Source organism: Pocillopora damicornis, chromosome 9, assembly GCF_964200805.1.
Source record: "Pocillopora damicornis chromosome 9, jaPocDami1.2, whole genome shotgun sequence".
NCBI classification, from domain to species: domain Eukaryota; kingdom Metazoa; phylum Cnidaria; class Anthozoa; order Scleractinia; family Pocilloporidae; genus Pocillopora; species Pocillopora damicornis.
The window spans coordinates 366385-387310 of record NC_142678.1 but is presented as its reverse complement, the minus strand read 5'-3'; the positions used below and the strand labels follow the sequence as shown (position 1 = coordinate 387310).

At 37.8% G+C, this 20926-nt stretch overlaps 2 protein-coding genes and 1 long non-coding RNA gene across 3 annotated transcripts; 2 read left to right on the top strand and 1 right to left on the bottom strand.

Moving 5' to 3' along the window:
• Nucleotides 1-474: 474 nt before the first annotated feature.
• Nucleotides 475-2332, bottom strand: LOC149039529 (uncharacterized). Its single transcript, XR_016179627.1, has 2 exons — nucleotides 2168-2332; nucleotides 475-634 (listed from the first exon to the last, which is right to left on the bottom strand). It is a non-coding gene; the product is annotated as an uncharacterized LOC149039529 (long non-coding RNA).
• Nucleotides 2292-11671, top strand: LOC113670216 (ATP-binding cassette sub-family B member 6). The gene is made up of 20 exons (XM_027186317.2): nucleotides 2292-2475; nucleotides 3205-4050; nucleotides 4393-4478; nucleotides 4793-4884; nucleotides 5134-5335; nucleotides 5711-5800; nucleotides 6035-6156; nucleotides 6286-6395; nucleotides 6939-7004; nucleotides 7169-7294; nucleotides 7566-7642; nucleotides 7871-7934; nucleotides 8166-8251; nucleotides 8667-8829; nucleotides 9387-9460; nucleotides 9748-9848; nucleotides 9935-10047; nucleotides 10150-10244; nucleotides 10507-10575; nucleotides 10689-11671. Exons 2-20 carry the CDS (start codon nucleotides 3235-3237, stop codon nucleotides 10813-10815), a joined length of 2679 nt encoding a protein of 892 aa, XP_027042118.2. The 5' UTR covers nucleotides 2292-2475; nucleotides 3205-3234; the 3' UTR covers nucleotides 10816-11671.
• A 4603-nt stretch (nucleotides 11672-16274) lies between these two features.
• On the top strand, nucleotides 16275-18611 carry LOC113670204 (inhibin beta chain). The gene is made up of 3 exons (XM_027186302.2): nucleotides 16275-16525; nucleotides 16611-17017; nucleotides 17388-18611. The coding sequence occupies exons 2-3, from the start codon at nucleotides 16714-16716 to the stop codon at nucleotides 18182-18184; spliced, it is 1101 nt and encodes a 366-aa protein (XP_027042103.2). The 5' UTR covers nucleotides 16275-16525; nucleotides 16611-16713; the 3' UTR covers nucleotides 18185-18611.
• The last annotated feature ends 2315 nt before the right edge of the window (nucleotides 18612-20926 follow it).

Below are 20926 nucleotides of genomic sequence, written 5' to 3'. Positions count from 1 at the left end.
GAAAAGATACAGAAGAAGTACTGTATATAATAATTTCTTTTTATCCTCAACCTTTGTGTTTCTGTCAACTATGGCTTGCTAATTTGAAAGGTCAAATACATGAATGAGTCATATGACATTGATCTCAGAATACTTTTATGACAAACGTGATAACAGTTCAATCTTGGCTAAATTGAAGATGGTTTAGAAGTTAAAAATTGTAAGAACTTTTCACTAACATATGCTGCTGACAAAGGAGAAAATATATGGAATTCTGCATTTTTTGCATTCTATCAAGCAATCATATGTTTGCTCCTTATCACACTATGACACTTCCGTTTTGTCACATTCCAAAAAATAACTTGAGAAATACACTGTCACTCATCTTACACCGTTATATTTACCTATTACAGAAGGCTGGAAACAAAGATCTTGTTTTCAAGAAAATAAGATTTCTTGTCCAACACACAAGGAAGTTTGACTGCGAAGCACAGATAAAAATGCGAGAAATTTTATTTTTTTCAGAGAACAAGGTAGTTCTACTCATGTATAAACAGAACAAATGCGATTTAATAAATCAGATATGCGGCATGACTCCTTTTCTTCCATCCCCACTCAAAACAAGCAAACACACCTATAGAGGTTCCAGTCTGGTCTGCAAATGAAAAGGAGGAAGGTGATCACTGCAAAATTAAGCATTAGGGTTCTTATTTATAACATATTGATTATTGTATACTGATATCTAGAAATTAAGGTTGCAAGTAGCAGCCAGCTGAGTTATAGTTTGAGTTTTATCAAGTCCATTACTTTGTTAAATTTAGAGTAACCTTGACTTGAGAGAGGAAAATTGAGGAGCTGTAATATACTAATCATCAATTAGGGACCACAAAGAAAAATTTATTTATAGAGACTTTTGAAGGAGAGGGGTAAGACTTGTGACAAGCTGGCAGACATATAGATAAACTTTACTGCTAAATGGGTTACAATACAAAGTGCTCAGTATTTGGATCAGCTATGGCTCAACTTAAACTTTGCTTTAGCTTCAAGTTTAATCCTTTGTGGTTTCCTTTCTCTGTGTTTATTTTTCAAGTTATGTACACAGAAGAACACAAAAATGACAAGGAATGCTTTTGAATATCAAGAGGCTGGAATAAGCAAGAAACCAAAACTGAATTTTAAACAGTACAAAGTTAATTTGATCTTCCACTGTTATTTAATTTTAACCATAGAATTTGCTATTTAAATTTATCCCCTCCATTTTTCTGGGTATTGTGAGCAAAAACAAACAATTATCACAAAATGCATGGTATACAATGGTTTGATTCACCAATGTGGCAAAGGCCTTTCACTGTCTATCCATAAAAAGGGAAATAGTTTGTAAACTGTAAGACATTCTGCATGTTGAGTGTATACTTATTCATCCATGTGAAATTAAAGGTTACTTGAAATAAATGTGAAAGATTTATAGGATTTTCAGACCCCTGATAACAATTACTAATGTGCTGATTTGTTGTACTTAAAGGTTATGATTTTGGCGGAAATAGTGGAAGAAATTTCTGGACCTGGAATTTTGTTGCAAATGTTTGTTTAAATCAGTTTAAGTCAGTTAAAAACTCTCCTGTTTCAAGATTACATGATTACCACACCAGAACCTTTTGTATTCTATATTATGCACCATGTTATGATTATGGTTTCAATAATAAAAGGTGCTGACTCAAGAACTTTCCAAAATATCTCTACATACAAAGAAATAGATTGTGGTTATGTACTCCAAATAGCAGGTCACATCAGTCTTCTGTAAGGAAGTAGCAGAAATTTCTGTGGTGGTTTTGGTGGATGGAGAGAAACATCCACCAAAACCACTTTATTCTATGTGTTAAGAGTTATGATAATCATTATGAACGTTTGGTCGGTCAGCAATTGTGCACCATAAAAAATAATTAGCCAGAGCACTAACTGCTAATTAGTGGTATAAATATTTTGTCTCCCTGAACATCTAACAATGGCTGTAGATAAAATTTAAAAAATATATTGTTGATGGTTTTGGTCAAAGTTTTGGTGGATGTTCCCTAATGACATCCACCAAAACTACGCAACATCTAAGCACCTTTTAAATACGTGAAATATCTGCATAAAATTGCGTAAAATGTTTTATAATACTACAATCGAACAATAAATTAATACTTACCATTTCTTTAGTAAAAAGTTTTGACGCAATTTCCCAAACAAATAATACACTTGGGTCATCGGGATAAGTCGGCATGTTGTCGTAGCTTCGTAATTTTTTTCCATCATTCCATCTCAGTCCCTCTCGACCAAGGTGGTTTTGGTGGATGGAATCTAATGCTGACCTCTCCAAACTTCACCACCCGTGGGATATATTTTAGCCGACGCATCATGACGCGATTAACCTCCCCGTAAAATGGTATAGTAAAATGCATCGTGATCTCATTGTGACTTTGCAGTGATTTAGAAGAAGTACAAGTTTCAGGCCAGGTAAATTATGTTGTCTTCGTAGTTATTGTGAGCTAAAAAATGAGATTTCTCTGGTGCACTTTTTATGTGCACAAATGTAACAGGCTCGACTGAGGCGAGCTTGTTTGGTTTAGTAGGATTCTAGGTCAGGGGTATATATATTCTGCTGTGAAAAGAAAATAAATCTACTCATGTATCGTGAATTAAATAAGAGTCAGTTAATCGTAGAATTCATTATGATACAGACTTGTCGCTGTATGTTCATCGTTCCTTCAAGAGATGTCTAAAAACTGAAATGGACTTAAGCAAGTTTTCGTTAAGTCAGAACTAAATTGTATTTATTGTATTATTCAGAATCTAGGAACTTAGCTGAAATATGACTTTGTTCAGTAAACTGAGTCGAAAAGAAAAATCTTAATTGTATTCGGTTATCTAAGTACAATAGTTTGGTGCTTTGATCCTCCAGCAACCATGTGATTGCTGAGGATAAAACAATCATTCTGCACATAATTCACCAGGTCATTGTTGTTTGAGTTTTACAATAATTAAATGAGATTTCACCTCACTTCTTCAATACCTGAGTGCTCAGAGAGTGGATAAAGCTATTCACAGGCTAATTCATAATCTGGTAGATAGGCACTACCAAATTACTGCATGGTTGGTTTATCGACCAAAGAAAAATATCCACCTTTTTAGCTATTGGGATCAGAACAATACTTCGTACCATATTATCTGATATTGTCTCAACAGGTTGACAGAAACTGACTGATTATTGCCACAATGGCAATTTGTTCTCTTTACTGTGATTTCAATGAAACTTTGCTAAGTCTTGTGTCCAAAGACACCGGTCTACCAAGATGCATCATGGGAACCATTCCACCAGCTGTTCTGCTTCTGTTGATATTGTTGCTTGGTTTGGTTGAGTTGTTCAAGAAGAGAAGGCTACAGACTGATAATCATGGGAGAACTTTATTGCCCGATTTAGAATCGAATTCTGTGGAGGAAATTATCAGTGCACCAGGAAAATCTAGTAAATGCAGAAAGCCTTACAGATGTGTTAAAAAACAATATGAAATGACTAGTAGTTCTATTCAGGCGATAACAAACCCTGCAGGATTTGTTCATGGAGATAATCGTACATCATTTTTGTACACTTTACAACAGTTCTTGCACATTTGTCTTGTATTTGTGCCTATAGCTGACCTCATAGTCAAAGGAACCATAGAACCACAGAGAATTCAAGGCTATGTCATGTTCATGGATGTTGCAATGTTGCTTACCTGGATGTTAACCTTCAGTGTTCTTCGTTCCCAAAGTGCAAGATATTTCAAGGCTCATGTCAGTAGACATTCCTTTGGTCTCTTGCTTTTTTGGTCATTGGCATTTGTTGTTGAGAATTTGTCTTTCATTTCATGGAACAATCCTCACTGGTGGTTTCAAAGAAGTACAAAAATTAAAGAAGCTGAATTTGGTTTGTTTATATCACGTTATGTTCTTAAGTTGTTCATCTTTCTTCTTGGATTGAAAGGACCTGGTCTTTATAAACCACTAGAAGTTCCTGTTGAGGGAGAGCAAAAGTTTCTGGAAGGATCAACGGTAATACAAGTTTTTGCAAGTGATCTCACTTTTCCTTTTGAATGTTTAAAATTAACTGTGCTTGATTGGTAGTTAGTTTCATTCTGTGATTTCAAAACAGGTAAGAGATTATTACAGATATAGCCCTGATTATAGGTATCTTCATGGAAAAACATGACAGCAATTTTTTTAAATATTCTCCTTCAAGGAGACTATCGGTGTACCTTAACACAGGACAAAAATTAATTTTAAACATTACCTCATTTTCTTGTGTATGTTCTCACAAACCATTCAGATGAGTTTGTTGATAATAATTTTGTTGGGGAGGTAACTTTGCTCAAGGAGCCATTTTTCTTGTTTTAGGCATTGGACCGTCGAGGAGAGTCAGCTTTTAAAGGTATCTGGAAGAAAACAAAGTTGCTGTGGCCTTTCTTATGGCCCTCAGACAGGTAAAACAAAAGTTAATTAAACATGTAGCAGACTAGGTTCATCTACATGGCTTGACTCTAATACCCCTGGGAGTGACCATGAAATAATTTTTCTTAAAGATCTCAGTATGATATCATGAAGACAGGTGCTGAGAACAAGGAAAATATCAAAGCTGGGTGATGTTTTGATTTAACAACAAGAAATTATCTGAACTGACATTTAATAAACTTCATCACAGACAGCAAGAACATTTACTTCTGAGATCTTGTGATTGTAATAGTTGAGTGTTTTTGATTTTTAAACAATTTTCTTACTGGGTTAATTTTTTCACAAGGTGGCTACAGTTAAGGGTTGTCCTGTGTTTCTTCATTCTTGGCGCTGGAAGAGCTGGAAATGTTCTTGTTCCATTCATGTACAAAATTATAGGTATGTGGACTTCATGGAATGTATCATTATTGTCAGTATTATTAACAGCAACATTTAACTTAATAGCTACTCAAAATATGGTCAAGTTGCCAGATTTATTGTATTTCTTCCTATCTGTGTTATGAGATGTGGCTGATAGGTTGTTTTCACCAAAAACTTTGACACAGAATTCCTGGTCTATCAATCAGGATCCTGATTATGTTCCTAATGACGTATCCAGTGTCTCATTTGTCTGGGTTATATTTTCAGTGAACCGTCTCACACCTGGAAAGGAAGCAAAGATAACAGATCCATGGCACCTGATTTTGATTTACGTAGCTTTAAGGTTTTTACAAGGAGGTGGTACTGGTGGTATTGGTTTGTTGAATAACATCAAATCCTTTCTGTGGATAAAGATCCAACAGTTTACCAGCAGGACTTTACAAGTGCAGCTCTTTGCTCATCTACATAGGTCAGACTATGAAGTTCAACATACCATAGTTAGCATACTCCCAAATCAGGAGAAATCTGCTACAAACACTGTTTAAGTACAAATTTAGCAAAAATACATTTTCTTGTTGGAGAGTTTATCTGTATGTCTATGGTGATTGAATTTTCCTTTACTTGGTTGTGCTGAAGGTTCCTTTTTGTTGGAAAGATATAGTACATGTTTCGCAGTTGCAGGTGTAGCAGAATACAAAAAAAACATTAATTCAAAGTCACAAATGACTTTATTTGTTAGTCTTTGTGTTATAGGTCTCATAAGAGATTTTGACATAATACAGGGTGAAGTTTTAAATTTAGTTTTCTAGTATATTTACTGGTTCTCATGTTTTAATTATTGCAGCCTGTCACTCCACTGGCATTTGAATCGTAAAACTGGCGAAGTTATCAGAATGGTCGACAGAGGAGCCAACAGTATTTACAACCTTTTAAAGTGTGATTTTTACTGTCATTCTTGAAGAGTCCATCAAATGTTTCTAATTTCTTACTTGAATTATGTTCAATTCTTATTAATACGTGCAAATTTTGCTATGTGAATGTTAATTCAGTAATTGAACTTAACAGTGAGGGAATATATGAAGATACAGATGTTATTACCCAGTTCTACTGCAAAGTAATGATTTATTTTTCTTCATTTTTTTTTATTTTTTTTTTTTTCATGTTCTAGTTACCTCCTGTTTACCATTCTTCCCACTTTTGCTGATATTGGAGTAGCTGTTGTTTACTTCATTGTTGCTTTCAATGGCTGGTTTGGACTGTTGATTTTCTTGACTATGGCTTTGTACATTGGTGAGATGATACTGAAAAATGAATTAAACAATGAAGTAAAATTTGCTCTTCTATCCAATGTATTTTAACACATGCCAGTTTATTTAATGCACTAATTATTATATTAACAAAACTTTTTTTTCCATTCAGCCATAACAGTTCTTATCACTGAGTGGCGAACAAAGTATCGACGTGAGATGAATGAGAAAGACAATGCAGCCAAAGCAAAAGCTGTTGATTCTTTATTGAACTTTGAAACTGTGAGTTGTAAATACATCCTCACAGAAGTTTGTTATTGTCAATAGCACATTGCAATGAAAACTTAAGAATTCATAGCTTAATGCAACTTCACACGTTAGGTCACAGTCAGGTGAATGTATAACGTATACAGGCTGATGACAGGTGGTAATCTCACTGCTTTTTTGCACAATATTGCTTTGGTACTGTATGGAGAAGGTACCATTTGATGAGACTCATAAGGTAAAACTTGGGAGATACATTGGCCTTATGGTTAGTGGGCTGGACTTTGGGTAGAGGAGTGTGGGCTTGGGCTATGGCTGGGTCATTGTGTTTTGTTCTTGAGCATGACACTTTACTCTAATAGTGTGTCTCTCTACCTCAGAGTTTAAATGGGTACCTTAGAAGTGTCATGAAAACCTGTTGGGTGGCAAACAGTGATGGATTAGTATCCCATCCAGGGGAATTAGCAGTAGACTTAATCAATTTATGTTACAGAAGCTAGAATAGGCACTGGTGGTTTGGGCCACAGGCTGAAGATGATGTGTGCCCTTTCATTTTACCAGGTGAAATATTACAGTGGAGAAGACTATGAAGTAGAGAGACTGAACATGGCTATTGAAGACTATCAGGTATAAACACATTGTGACTTTCAAGTCTTCAGTTTTTGTTTCTATTCTGGTCATTCTTTCATTCCAAAAGGATACATATCTGAGAATCAGTTGTCTATATATGATAACAATAAACATATTCTGTGTGGATTTATTACTTTATTTCTTTACTATTTTTTTTATAGAAGTGTGAGTGGGACACCATCGCCTCCCTTGCTCTTCTGAACACAGCACAAAACTCTGTAATCACAGGTGGTCTTTTGGGCGGGACATTGTACTGTGCCAAGTTGGTGACTGATGGACAGCTTGGGGTATGTCAGCTGACCAAACCCTCCAGAGCTTTTAGACACAAAATACCTGGTGGAATTTTGACATGAAAGACATGAAGACATACAGTTACTTTGAACTGAGGAATATTGGAACATCAGAGTTCTTTAGATTATGTACATTTAAGGAAGACTTAGTGTAGAGTTTTGATTGCAGTGCCTCCACCAACTGAATCTTAAGCTTACCAAGCTTAATCTCAGATTTGTGTACAAATTACTTAAAAAGACAGCTGAGAATTGTCACATTTCTCTATAGGTTGGGGACTTTGTGTTATTTGTAACATACACACTTCAGCTCTATGTGCCTCTCAATTATTTTGGAACTTACTACAGGTGAGTGAAGAGACTACACAAACTAGTGAAGTTTGTGGAATGCAATAAGCATGCTAACACTCAAGAGAAGCTAGAACTGCAAACATTAAGAACTATTCTAAAACGGAGCTGCAATATATTTTTATAACACATTGAAATGTCTTTCAGATAAAGGCTTTTTTATTCATATATGTACTTTGATCATTTGAGTTACTGAACTAAAACAGAGCTTGTACTTTTTAACTTCAGAATGATTCAGCAGTCATTTATTGACATGGAAAACATGTTTGATCTCTTTCAACAGAAAAGACAGGTAACATACCATGAATGGTGCCTTCACCAATTGTTATTTTGAAATTTCGTTTAGTTTGGATCCGTTCCATTCGACAGGGCGATCCTACTAATCACTTCTAACTAAAGAAAGGCGGCCACATTTCTGATGCTCGTGCATCACGTTTCTCGTGGGGAAAGTTGTCAAATTTCTGCATCTGCGTCTATAAATAACAAGCAATAAAGGTGACCTTTATGATATTTGTTTTGACAGGTACTAGATGTACCCCATGCCCCAGATCTACAAGTACCTAGTGGTCTGATAGAGTTTCGACAAGTCAACTTTTCCTACAATCCACAGTAAGTGTGCTTTGAGAAAATATACTGCAAATGATGAGTAAGAGGAATAAGGAGCCACATGTGAAAGTTGAAGTAGATTTTTACTTGATTAATTATGTCACTTTTCCACAGTCCTGCAGTGTGTATGTGACTCTGAAACGTTTTGTAACTGATACTTATTTTTCCTTCTCGATTTGTCTTTTGTGATACGAGTACAGGGTACGACAAGAAAGTAGTTTGAATAACATTTGTCCGTGGAGATCTTTGGTCCCCTGGTGGAATCCAGAGCTGCGTTACCGATCAGTTTAGAAAAGTAATTTCCCCACCCATCCCCCTTCCCCCTCTTCCCCCTCCCCACCCCCCACTTGTGCTTGTCAACATGCTTGAGACAGAAATGCTCTGCAAAGTGGTGACTTAAGTTCTTTTTAAATCACAGAAAACAAATTCTGAAGGATGTGACTTTCACAGTGTATCCTGGTCAGACGTTAGCACTTGTTGGTCCATCTGGGAGTGGTAAAAGTACCATTATACGACTTCTCTATCGCTTCTATGATCTGGACTCGGGAACGATCTCTATTGATGGACAAAATATCGCAGAGGTCTCTTATGTTATTTCTTACATTAACTTACAGTGTGGCCTACGTAACCCTGCCAGCCCAACCTTTATAAGCTTCCCGCTTCTAAGGCGGATAAATTAAGAAACCGCTGCTCCGGGGGGGGGGGGGGGGGGGAGGAGGAGGAGGGATGATGGTAATTTTTTATTAAGAGTCCTCTGTTCTCTTGAAAGTTCAAAACAAGGACTCGTTTGTCATAAAAAGAATTTATTGAAATGAGAATGAAACAACGTACAAACCTTCACAGTGACGAGTGCACATCCAATTGTGTCAATCATAGCTTTATATTTCCTAACGGCTGGGGAGAAACTGAAAGAGTCTTCTATTGTGGAATTCTACATACATCCGTCTTTGGCAGCTTAATCCGTTGCGCGAATCCAAAGTAATCGGCCCGCGCAAACGATTTTTCAGGGATGCGTAAGGGGATTTGTTGAAGTCTATCTGAAGTTGAACGGCGTAAGACAAACAGCAGGAGACCTTAAGTAGTCTATTCATTTATACTAAATGAAAAACACCTCTGTCATTTTCTGCGTTCTCTCCAGGTCACTCAGAAGTCTCTCCGTAATGCCATAGGAGTGGTTCCTCAGGACACAGTCCTATTTAACAACAACATAAGGTAGTGCGGGATAACGTTATGGGAAGGACAAGTTGGGAAGGTGGGATCATATGAGGGAGGTGTTTGTGGAAACTTATCAATAACCATGAGAATAACACTTTTGAAACCACCACACCAGAGGCCCTATCAAGGAAAAGTTTTGCCCCCTAGATGTTTGTCTCTCTTTTTTCGCTCATACCAGCATTTCTTGCTCCAGTGAACTGTGATTTCAAAAGAACTGTGTTTTCTCAACTTGTAGCTTGGATAGTGAGTTCCCGAGAGATACTTTTCCATGTGTTTTCTGTCAGGTTCAACATTCAATATGGCAGAATAACCGCCTCTGAAACGGAGGTAGAGGAAGCCGCGGCAGCAGCGGACATTCATGATAGGATTTTAACTTTCCCCAATGGTAGGTGTTGAACAACTACATAAATAAATTGTAACACTGTTACTATTGCATGTATTACAATACCTAATAACAATCCTTTTCGTCAGGTTATCAGACAGTCGTTGGTGAGCGCGGGCTTAAACTAAGCGGAGGAGAAAAACAGCGTGTTGCAATAGCCAGAACACTGCTGAAGAACCCGCCGCTTGTTCTCCTAGATGAGGTATTTACCCTCACTGCGGCTTTAGGTGATTTTCTTCTCTTTATAACAAAAAACAAACAAACAAACAATCGCTCACTTATGGTTTGTTTTATTTTATTCCAGGCAACCTCAGCGTTAGACACTCAGACTGAACGTAACATTCAGGCCTCACTTAACAGAATGTGCGTCAACAGAACTACAATTGTAGTTGCCCACAGGTAAGCAAAGTGAAAACATTCTGTGTATGTCTTGTTCTTGTCAATTTTCTCTCCATAGTTCTTGCCAAGTTCACCTATTTCTGGTTACGATAAGCTTGGAACGTCAGCTTTAAAACTCTTTACGGTGACCAATTTACGTTATCAACTCAGTTGATAATACTAAATTACCCTGTTATAATCTCCCACCCGACGCAGCACCACATTTTGTTTAGAAACTTACCCCCTTTGTGGAAAATAATTTGACAGCTTTTATCTCCTTTAGATTATCCACGATTGTAAACGCAGATCAGATTCTTGTTGTGCGCGAGGGCGAGATTATCGAAAGAGGAAGGTAAAGGCCGGCATTTTTCTTGTTTGTTTTTTCTCTTTTTTTTTGGTTGTTATATGTGCGATAGAACTTACGTTGATGGTGTTTTTTCTTCTTTCTTCTTTTATTAATGACAGACACGAGGAGTTGGTATCAGAAGGCGGTGTGTATGCGAACATGTGGCTTCACCAACAGAAAGCAGAGGATAAGGAAACAGACAACAGCAATACAGACAGCCTGGAGGAAGAGAGCGGGCTGATATGAACGCAGAATTGAAATATGAAGAATTGTCTCAAGACCCTTTCTTGACAAAAACAAAAAGAAACGCTTGGTTTGGGTAAAATATAGCGGAAATAAATGAATGAAGTACATGATACAGCACCAATGCTGGTCCAATACTTGTGCCACGCTGTGCCTATGCTTTCCCACTGAGTGCTAGCACAGTACCGATGCTGGTTTTAAAATTGATAGTTGTATATATTCAGCAGCACATTATTTATTAGTGAGCTTCTAAGATGTACATGTATTTCACATCAAGTTCAAGACAACGCTTTCGTTTCCCTGACTTTTAAGTTCCTGTTACACTGAGGAAAACTATCTTGTTTATGTGAGTAAACCTGAAAATTTTTTCCACTTGTAAAGGTCTTTTAAGTGTTGGGCGTCAAAAATATCTTTGAAATGATGACTTGGTTACTTGATAGCTTGGTAGTATAATATGATGTAACCACTTAAATTGCTGTACTGGTTTCCGTTGGTCAAGTTCTGTTCTAATTCTGTAAAATTTAAAGCAATAGTTCATGAGATAGTGGCAATATTCAAGGAAAGCAGCCGATTGCGGGCATCGTGTATCGGTTGTTGTAACCTTGTCTCACAATTGTTAGAAAATGCGAGTAACGTAACAAATAATGTTAGTTAGAGCACTGCTGCCGTCAAATGAGCAGAATCACTTTGGTTTCCTCCGTCTGTGTAAAAAATGTTTGCCAATCGGAAATCTTTACAAAGTCAAACAGATACAATTATTTTCCCGTTTGCCAAACCAAGAAGGGGGTTAGGGACTCCTCCCAGACGGCTGTTCTTTTAGTGTGATAATGGTAGGAATAAAAGGAAGGGAAACCGCTGACAACATTTTCCTCCTCTTTATTTAATACTATTTTACACATTCATTATATTTATCCTAAGCGGATACTCCCTAAGCCAGGACGATAGAAGATTAGTTTCCTACAAACACAAGTTTCAGTTATTCGTTTTCCCGTTCACTCTGTTATATTCTGACTTGATGTATGGGGAAAAGTGTAAATACTGTAATCTGAAAATTGTTTTTTTCGCTTGTTTGTTCACAAGTCATCCGTGTGATACTTGATCAGAAATCCCCTATAGGATTTTTCAAGGAAAGGCTTCTAGGAAGAAAATCTGTATTTGCTCTACTCTTAGAGAGAGAGATTCATTTCCTCCATGATGAATGTAAGCATTTTATTCGAAATTAAGCTGGTTAGACGTGATAAAACAACTCTCCCGGCAGTATCTCGCCGACGACACAACTCACCTGTTTTCATTTTCTGTAAGTACTTTTTCTGGCTCCCAAAGCAAACCTAGGATATCCTGCTTTTTGCCTTGATAAGGTTGCCCTGCTCTGGTTTAAAGTCAAAAAGAGGCAATATAATTTTGATTGGTTATGTCTTATAATCTATTGGAGGAAAGACGCGTAGATGACGTCGCCATTTACAACTTTTTGCGTCTTAATCATAAAATAAGTTGCCATGAATCTTTCTGTAATAGATGTGTGCCACTTTCTTGTTCTTAGCACATTGACGTCATTTGTGATCTCTGACTGAACAACTTCCTTATAAAAACTCCAACCTCAGCTCACAGGTATCGTATGTGCCATTTGATACTCACCACGTGCGTTCGTGAGATCCGTTCAACAGGGTATTACTCGAGTCACTTTAAGCCTTTCAGTCCACTTACCATAAGAAGAGCACAACATTATGAAAGATATGTTGCATGCAGTTTGAAGAAAAAGAATGAAAAGACAAGGTACACATGCGGACATAACAAGCTGTGTCATATGGCCGGCATTATTGATGGTTGGGTTTTGTCTTAAGCTGAACATAGTGCCGTATGCATCGCGCATATATTGTTATTCGTATTATCACTCAACAGTCTTTAGGTGAATAAGACATAGTTATAACAATTATAAATCACGAGTTTAAAATCTGTCCCAATGGATCACAAGAGCTTTAACATTTGTCTATGTTAAGACAGCTTTTCTGCTTTCTCTTGGATTGTTTACACTGATCAGGCTCATATTGTCCAGGAGAGAAGGATTATTGAAAAAACGGTCACAATCTTATCCATTCCCCTCCCCCCTCCTCAACCATACTCTCTCTCTCTCTCTCTCTCTCTCTCTCTCTCTCTCTCTCTCTCTCTCTCTCTCTCTCTCTCTCTCTCTCTCTCTCTCTCTCTCTCTCTCTCTCTCTGAACGAGTTTATGACCTTAGATATAATTTTCATCACTCACTTGCAATAGTGGTAGAACTTAAAGAGCTTTCCTTATTTTCGCCTAACCCTCACATCTGTGGATGTGGTGCCAGCAAACATGTTAGAATGTGCTGTTATTTCATTGAATGGTTGCCAAGTGCTAATGCAACCCACTTATGCCCTAGGCGTAGTCTTAAATCTGTTAACTATAAATAGCAAAAACTTAATAGAATTTACTCATTATCAGTTAGGATTCAGTTAATTTTAGGGCGTTGATAGTATTATATACATGTGAGAAAATTTCGTTTCTAGATTAATCAAATAGGCTTTGAACGAATGAATTCGCGTTTGGGAATGAAGCAATTGCGGAAGTTTTGCCAATGTTTTGTTGTTAAAGAACATTGCGTGCAGGAAGTGGCCCACAGCCCCACTCAGACAGAGATTAGCTCATGTAAATTAACACTCGGATCCAGCTACAGGAATTTTCTAGACTCGCTCTGGTTTCCGCTTCTTGTCTAATGGATGGATGTGTTCCTTAGCAGTCCTTTAGTACCTCCGCACTACCATCTTTACGCATAACTTTCTGTTGTCCCAGTACCGCCTAGATTAGTCCTTCGCCACGTTTTTTTCTAATCTGGAGGTAAATGATTTTAGGCAAAGGGTTCATTTAGCGACTTGACAGGGGTTAAGCTTTTCCAGGAACGTTTGGCAAAAGTTAATTCCATCGGAAAATTAATTTTTACTGCATATGATAGCCGGCTATGTGATAGCTAAGGGATGTTACCTTAATACTTGTCAGAGTAAAGTTAACGGTGACTGATTTTATTGTAGTTGATAACGATGTTGTTGTATTTTTCTTTTTCATCGAAAAGTCTGCATCAGATCATGAGTAATAGCTCTAAAACACTTCTTGATATTACTCTGTCGTGAGAAAGCGCCTTTGAGAGGCTGAACATATTCACTTTTTGATCAGTGTAATCTCTCTTCTAAAAATCAGTGGGTTTTTAACGTTCGTTGCTTTGCTTATATGCCCAAATGCTTATTGCTGTGCGTATTACTGGGTTGATACAATCGTTGGCTGGAAATCTAACAGACTAGGTCAGTTTAGATCTCCATTTGAAACATCAGTCTTCCTTTCAGCTCTAGTAAGTTTTTGTCTCCAGGTTTAGTTGAAGCAGTTGAATATCACCAAGGGGGAGGGGAGGGGAGGGCTAATAAATTTCCTCTCAGAGGAAAATTATAAAAACGTTTTGTCATTTCTTTTGATCATCATTATTCCGTTTGGATGCGGGAGTATGCGTGGAGTCTTGGCTGAATCTTACATCGATTATAGCTGTTGACTGATCGCACATATGATACTAATGAAAAGCTATTCAGATGGCCATATTAGGAATATCTGACATCGTAATATGATTATTACTAAGCACCAATTAATTCCAATGATCCTGTTAATGTCGGTAGATCAGCCGTAGATAAATCACACACACCATATGAGAGTTCATTCAGAGATTGACTTAAAATAATCAAAGTGCCTGGAGGATGAATGTAAACGTGCGATTTGTTTCAACAAATGTATTCTTGTAATGTGTAAAGCTCATTAAAGTTCCTCTCACCCTGGGGATAATTCTCAGTGGCTAATAAATTTAAACAATCAATCATCTTGGATTAGATCAATTACAGACAGGAAAATTCCAGCAGTGATTAATTTCTTTCCAGAAAATGGAGAAAAAAAAGATAATTCGAAAAAAATGGGTATTCATATGATACAGATAGATGATCAAGTTTTGACATAGCTGGCAGCTTACACTCGTGTTATAGAATTGAAGGCACGAACGAAACAAAGAGTAAGAAGTAAGCTTTATATCTCAATATTATTAGGGTTGCTATACTCGGATTATTATAGGGTACGATTAATGACAAGAAAACTTAGTATGTTAGAGGTGCCATACTCTGTAATTCACTTATTTTGCGAGCAATCAGCGATAGCAGCTGTCACATTGCCATATTCCCACGCATGGTTTTATTTCGCTTAGCACTATCTATACTTCCAAGGTTCCTAAGCTGCATTTCCACTTTGAAAGAAATGTGAGACTAGACTCTCTGCAAAGGCTTGCAAGATGACAAGATTGAATAAAAAAGTTCTCAAGACGAGAGAGTTACCAAGCGCCACTCCTTTCTGTGGTATGCACGTACACTCCTTCGATAGGGCCGAGTTCAAACTTCACATCTGGCTGAATAAGATCAATCAAGTATCATCAAGAGCTAAAGATCGATATCCTGTGTTTATCTGCGCCGCTTCGATCCACTCAAACGACATCCCGCCGCGTTTTCTTGAAGATTAATTAATACACAATTGAGACCCATCCATGCTTCAGATGAATGAAATTTTAATCTTTGACTTCCTAAGAGGCTTTCCTTAATTTCAGTTGTCACTTAGGAAAGATCTCTTTTGACAGAAGGAATCCTGATGTTGTCTGAAATGACCGCCGAGAAGAAAAAGATATATTTTTTTTAAAGCTTAAAACTGTTCATTGAAAACTCCGAATTTATAACTTTAATAGTAAGGCGAAGTATAAGAAAGTTTTATTCAAGCTAAATAACCACATTGTAATTCTTTATCCTTCACCTTGACATTATGCGCTTTGCTTTTCAGAACCAAAATAAATAAGGTCGTAGAGGCCCCCTGTGCTCTGATTTCACGGCTTAACACTTCATTACTGAACTGATGATCACAAATGGATTCAAGGTCTTTAAAACAGAGATGAGAAGAAACTCACAAGCCATCACTATTCAACTGAACATCAGAAAGTCACACTGATCATCATTATTATACACTTTCATGATTCAAAATTGAAGGAAATCGGTTGGAAAGTTTACACATATGGAACAATTATGGGCTTTTTTTTTTCTATAATACTGACGTCAGTGACTACCAAAAAAATCACATTGCACCCAAGTAAAAACTTAAGATATGTGAACATTTCCTTTCAGACGATCATTGAAACTTTCATTTATCCGTTGATAAACTTAAACTTTAAACATATTTTGCTCCAAATGCAATAAAATGCGTCGTAAATAAACAAATAGCGCGAATTCCGTCAAATCCTCGAATTCTGTCTTACCGACAATTTAAAGTGTTGATAACCCAGAGGTCATATCTGCGGCACTCGTGCCGTCGCTTTATGGACAAATAATTTTCGCCGACTTGGGATAAGAAACTTAGTCGTTAGACACGCCTAGAAATGTGATTTCTTGACAAAAATAAATCGACCCAACGGGAGAGCTATTATCTTTTGTAAAAACACTTCCATAGGATTTTTCATTTTTGGAACAGAATCTACAATCTTCCCTTCTTTGCTATGGGAAACTGTCTAATCGACAAAAATTAGAGCATTCCATGCAGTGCTCAAGGTTTTTTTTCTTTCGGTGATGCCTCAGATAGAGGGTTGATAGGTGCATGCAGAGGTTGCCCACATTAGACAATAAGATTGTTACTGGTATGTCATCAGTTCATTTTACTTATTGTTATTATGACAATTTTAATCATCACAAATTTCAGCTGATTTGGCCTCTACTTGCTAGATATAAGACCAATGTTGGCAATCGGTTCGTTTTGTGGAGTAACCCAGCACCGGCGTGCAATCGGTCGAAATTGCTCTGAACAATTCCAGCAGACGGCGTTAAAATGAAGCTGTTGATGATGTGTTTACTTCTTACTTTCCTTTCCTACCACGAAGCACTGTCGGGTCAATCTTACGAACAATACCTCTCTGATCTGGAACAGATTCACGTGCAAATGTTCAAGGAAAAACTGCTGAAAGAGCTTGGATTGTCTTCAGTCCCAAACATCTCTAAAGAACAAACGCCCAAGTTTCCGAAGTTTTTCAAAGATTACCTCGAGTCGGAACTGAAAGACTTTGCTGCAAAACATACTGATTCGAACAACCTGAAGACTGGGAAGGAAGATCTGTTCTTATTTGCTAAGCAAGGTACGTTTTGTTTTAGAACGACAATAATAAGACTGTGCATGATGTAGAATTTTAAAACTATTTTAGGATTTAACAAAAAGGCAGAAGAGGTCAAACAGAGACAGTTCTTGTTCATCTGTGACGGGTCTATTGCGTACATCTGAGGCAATCAAATGATTTTCAGAGGACACCATCGTCGCGAGTCAATTTAAGATGTCTGTTTGTAGTAAGTGGTCAATAGCTTTGATTAGTAAAGCTTAGCAATGAAGTGGGCACAAGGAAATATATTGCAATTGAACTTACGTAATGAGACTGACATGCTGCAAAATGTTATGAAATATGAAGATACCTTAGATTTTGCTGATAATTTTTGCTTAAATATATATTTCAGTTACTTCACAACCTAATGGAGGTAGAATGAATTACATCTTCAATTCGAGATCCAGAAATTCAAATCTGATGATTAGATCTGCAACTCTATGGATTCACCTGGTAGAATCACTCTCTACAACGATTGACAAGAAACCGAACCACAGCAACAGCGATTTGCACCTTTACAAGAAATACATATCGGCTACAGAAAATGGTTATAGCATGACAAGACAGCTTTTCCACTCCGAACGTTTGAAGGCGGCTGCTGGCTGGCATAAAGTAACAGTGACCGGTACAGTGAAAGAATGGTTCTCTCTTCATGTAGACCATGATCTCGGCTTGGATGTTGAAATGAAAGGAACGCCATCTCTGGTGATTGGGAATGTTAGCGACAACGCTACTGGGCAGACACTTCAGCCATTTCTTGCAGTCGAAGCGGAAGAGAAGCAGTCCTTAAACCGAAAGAAAAGAGATAGAGTGTTAACAAATTGCTCCACCACCGCCCCGTTAACATGCTGCTTACACGAGTGGAGAGTTAATTTCTCCGCAATCGGCTTGCATTTCGTGCACCTTCCCAAAACTGCAACTGTTAACTTCTGCGCTGGTAGCTGTAAGTCTTCCGGTCTGTACAGGCCGTCACCCGCCGCTCGATTGAACATGCTGAAACGCCTCTATGGCCGTAGGGTGCAAGATTTACAGTGCTGTAGGCCACTTTTTATGGAAAGCGAGACATTACTTGTCGTACTTGAAAACGGAACAACTTCAACACATTTGGTCTCTAGAATGAAAGCCAAATCTTGCCAATGTTCTGTTTAATAACTGGTCACGACAAGCCTAGGTACCCACTCGATAGCTGTGATGACATGGAAAATTTATGGCTATAACTTCTATGGGCTATAAAAAAAGATGTTTAGAATAACATTGGAATCTTAGAGTTGATGACCTTTCGCGTGACATTAGAGAATTTTTTTCTTTAAACAACCATTGTGTTTGTACAAAGCCCATCAGGGCGGCTGTAGAGGCTATAGTTGTACTATAAAATACTATCGGGTTTGTAATTTGATGCTTTTTCCCAGAGTTAAAGTGTAAGAAGAGGTTTTTGAGTCTTTTTTTCTTTTTTCATACTAATTCTCGTGTATTGTTCATGACGTATCTGTTTTTTAAGGCTTCTAAAATCAAATAATACGTTGAGAGTCATATTTGGATATTTTTTATTTTAGAATACATCATAATAACGCTAGTATTCCATGATGTTTTGCTTTTCTTTTTGTTTAGGTTCTCTTCTTGTTTGTGTTCTTTGCCTTTTTCCAGAGGTCCAATGTCCTTTTTTTGGTTTTTTTGCTTATGGCTTGGAAATCATAACGTCTGGTAGGCATTACACACGGCCACGGAAACAAGAACGCGGCAAAACAAAACGTTTAATTAGTAGAACAATAGTTCTGCACGTCCAATTTAAACATAAGTCATTTCCAAACTTCTTCTGCCTAGCAGCCACGGTGGAAATTTGGTAACGCTGAAAACGGAAGCCTGACTCCAAATTCCTCGCGTTTTTTGTTTAAACTTGACTTGTCTACACATATCAGCCTAAAGGGGAACTATGGCGCTGTTAGACGGAGACAGTAATAGGCAACGAGCTTTTCACCAAAATCTCCAGGGGAATGGAACTTTGTTTTTTAATTGACGTTATCCCAGGTGTCGCCCTCGTTAAATTCTCAAGAGGGTCTGAATGAGTTAACCGACTAGCTACAAGTAAACACTGAGTAAGCAAGTAAACACTAACCGACTACCTTCATGGTCCGACATTATCGACATTTTCAATCAGAAGGAAGAACATTCTAGCTTAGGAGGTAGCTACTTTAGATTTAATATTCGGTTAAATTCTAGAATTTCTTGTCATCAAATGTATTTTATGGCCGAGTAGGCGTGCGGGCTCAATTCCAGAACAGCGTCCGGTACTCGAGGTTGCTCCTATGTATTACTTGACAAATGTGAATAACTAACCTGAATTTTTAATCATTGACTGAGATTAACCAACACAGATCGAAAATTTTAACCAACTACTGACAATATAAAGAAATTTTAACTGACTACTGATTTAAGGAATAAGGATCTCCCCCCACCCCCCATTCAGACTCTTCCCCACTGTCATCAAGCAACCCAAAAATAAGAATAGCAAAATTAATAATTTAATGAAGAGACATATTTTGTACTTAGCGCTCACTTAAGCCTGCTGTCCAGCAGCGTACTTAATATAAAATCTGTTCTTAGTGGTTACGAAATCAGCTTTCCAAAGTCATTCGTTTAGAGTGGATTGCAAGTTAAATTTCGGGCAAAGTCTAAGTCAAGAGTGTGGTACGTAAGTCGATGATGTTCAGTAATGTAATCACTGACATCACTACTTTTTCGTCACTCGTTTGTGTTCGTGTCAACAGATGTCAACCCTTGCCAGCTCTCTACTAACGACTTTTCACGACATAAATATCACAAACGAATCAAACAGAGCGACCTCACTTTACTGACAATCCAGTTTTCGTGGTTTGCTATTTTGATTTGGAAATCTTTTGACCCAGTCGTATTGGACCTATCGGACCTATCAGAAAATTATGGCCCCCGCAAAAGAAGAAAAACAGCAAACTGATTTAGTATTAAAATTACCGGTTGTTGGACCACCTTGGTTGTATAAAGCCAATAGACCGCCCTTTCTATCGGTTTACCGGCGTAATAACTTGCGCGGGATGTTAGGAGAACACATAACAAACTTTTCGAGTTTTCTCCCGACATCCCAAGTGGGTTATTAGGCCGCTAAACCGATAGAAAGTGCGGTCTATTGCTCTGATAAGTACGGGTTGACCGTTGTAATAGACGATAGGTTTTGACCAATCATGGCGCTCGTAGTATCTCAGTTACGTTATAAAATTGGATCCGATCAAATCTGGTCAGGTGACCTGCTAACACTGAGACAGCAGCTGGGGGAGGGAAGAGATTGGTGAGAGACAGGGTAAGTCTTACGCGACCCTTTCCCCCACGTCCAGAGGATTAATCTGCGTTTTTTTCGGCCCCAGATTCCTCAGATCGTGGGAGAAAAACCAGGGGCTAACTGATACAATCCTCCTCAAAATGAATTTTCTTTCAACCTCCTCCTCCTCAAGATGAAAACAAAAAAAAGTTGAAACTGGATTCTAATGTCCGTTTGTAAAAGGCGCAAACAGTTCACTGATCCGGCTTTCAAAAAACCGCAGAGTATATCGTTGTCTCCCAAGCCCTCCGCCCCAGATTACAACGTCGTTAGTAAAGCCTCGTCGACAATTGCCTTTGTCATGTTTCCACTTGTCACTTGCTCAGTATCCGCTTGCGGCAGATAAAACAACTTATACCAGGTATCATCTACCCTTTGCCCTCTACGTTCCTCAACCTCACGAACGGAATGAATTACTCACGAATCGTAAAATGAATGATCATCCATTTGACGTTCATGAAGGAGCTGCGCACTACCACTTTCCTCGCTTTTATACAAGAGAAAACCAAACAAAAAAAAGACAGTCCTCTTAGCAAAAACCT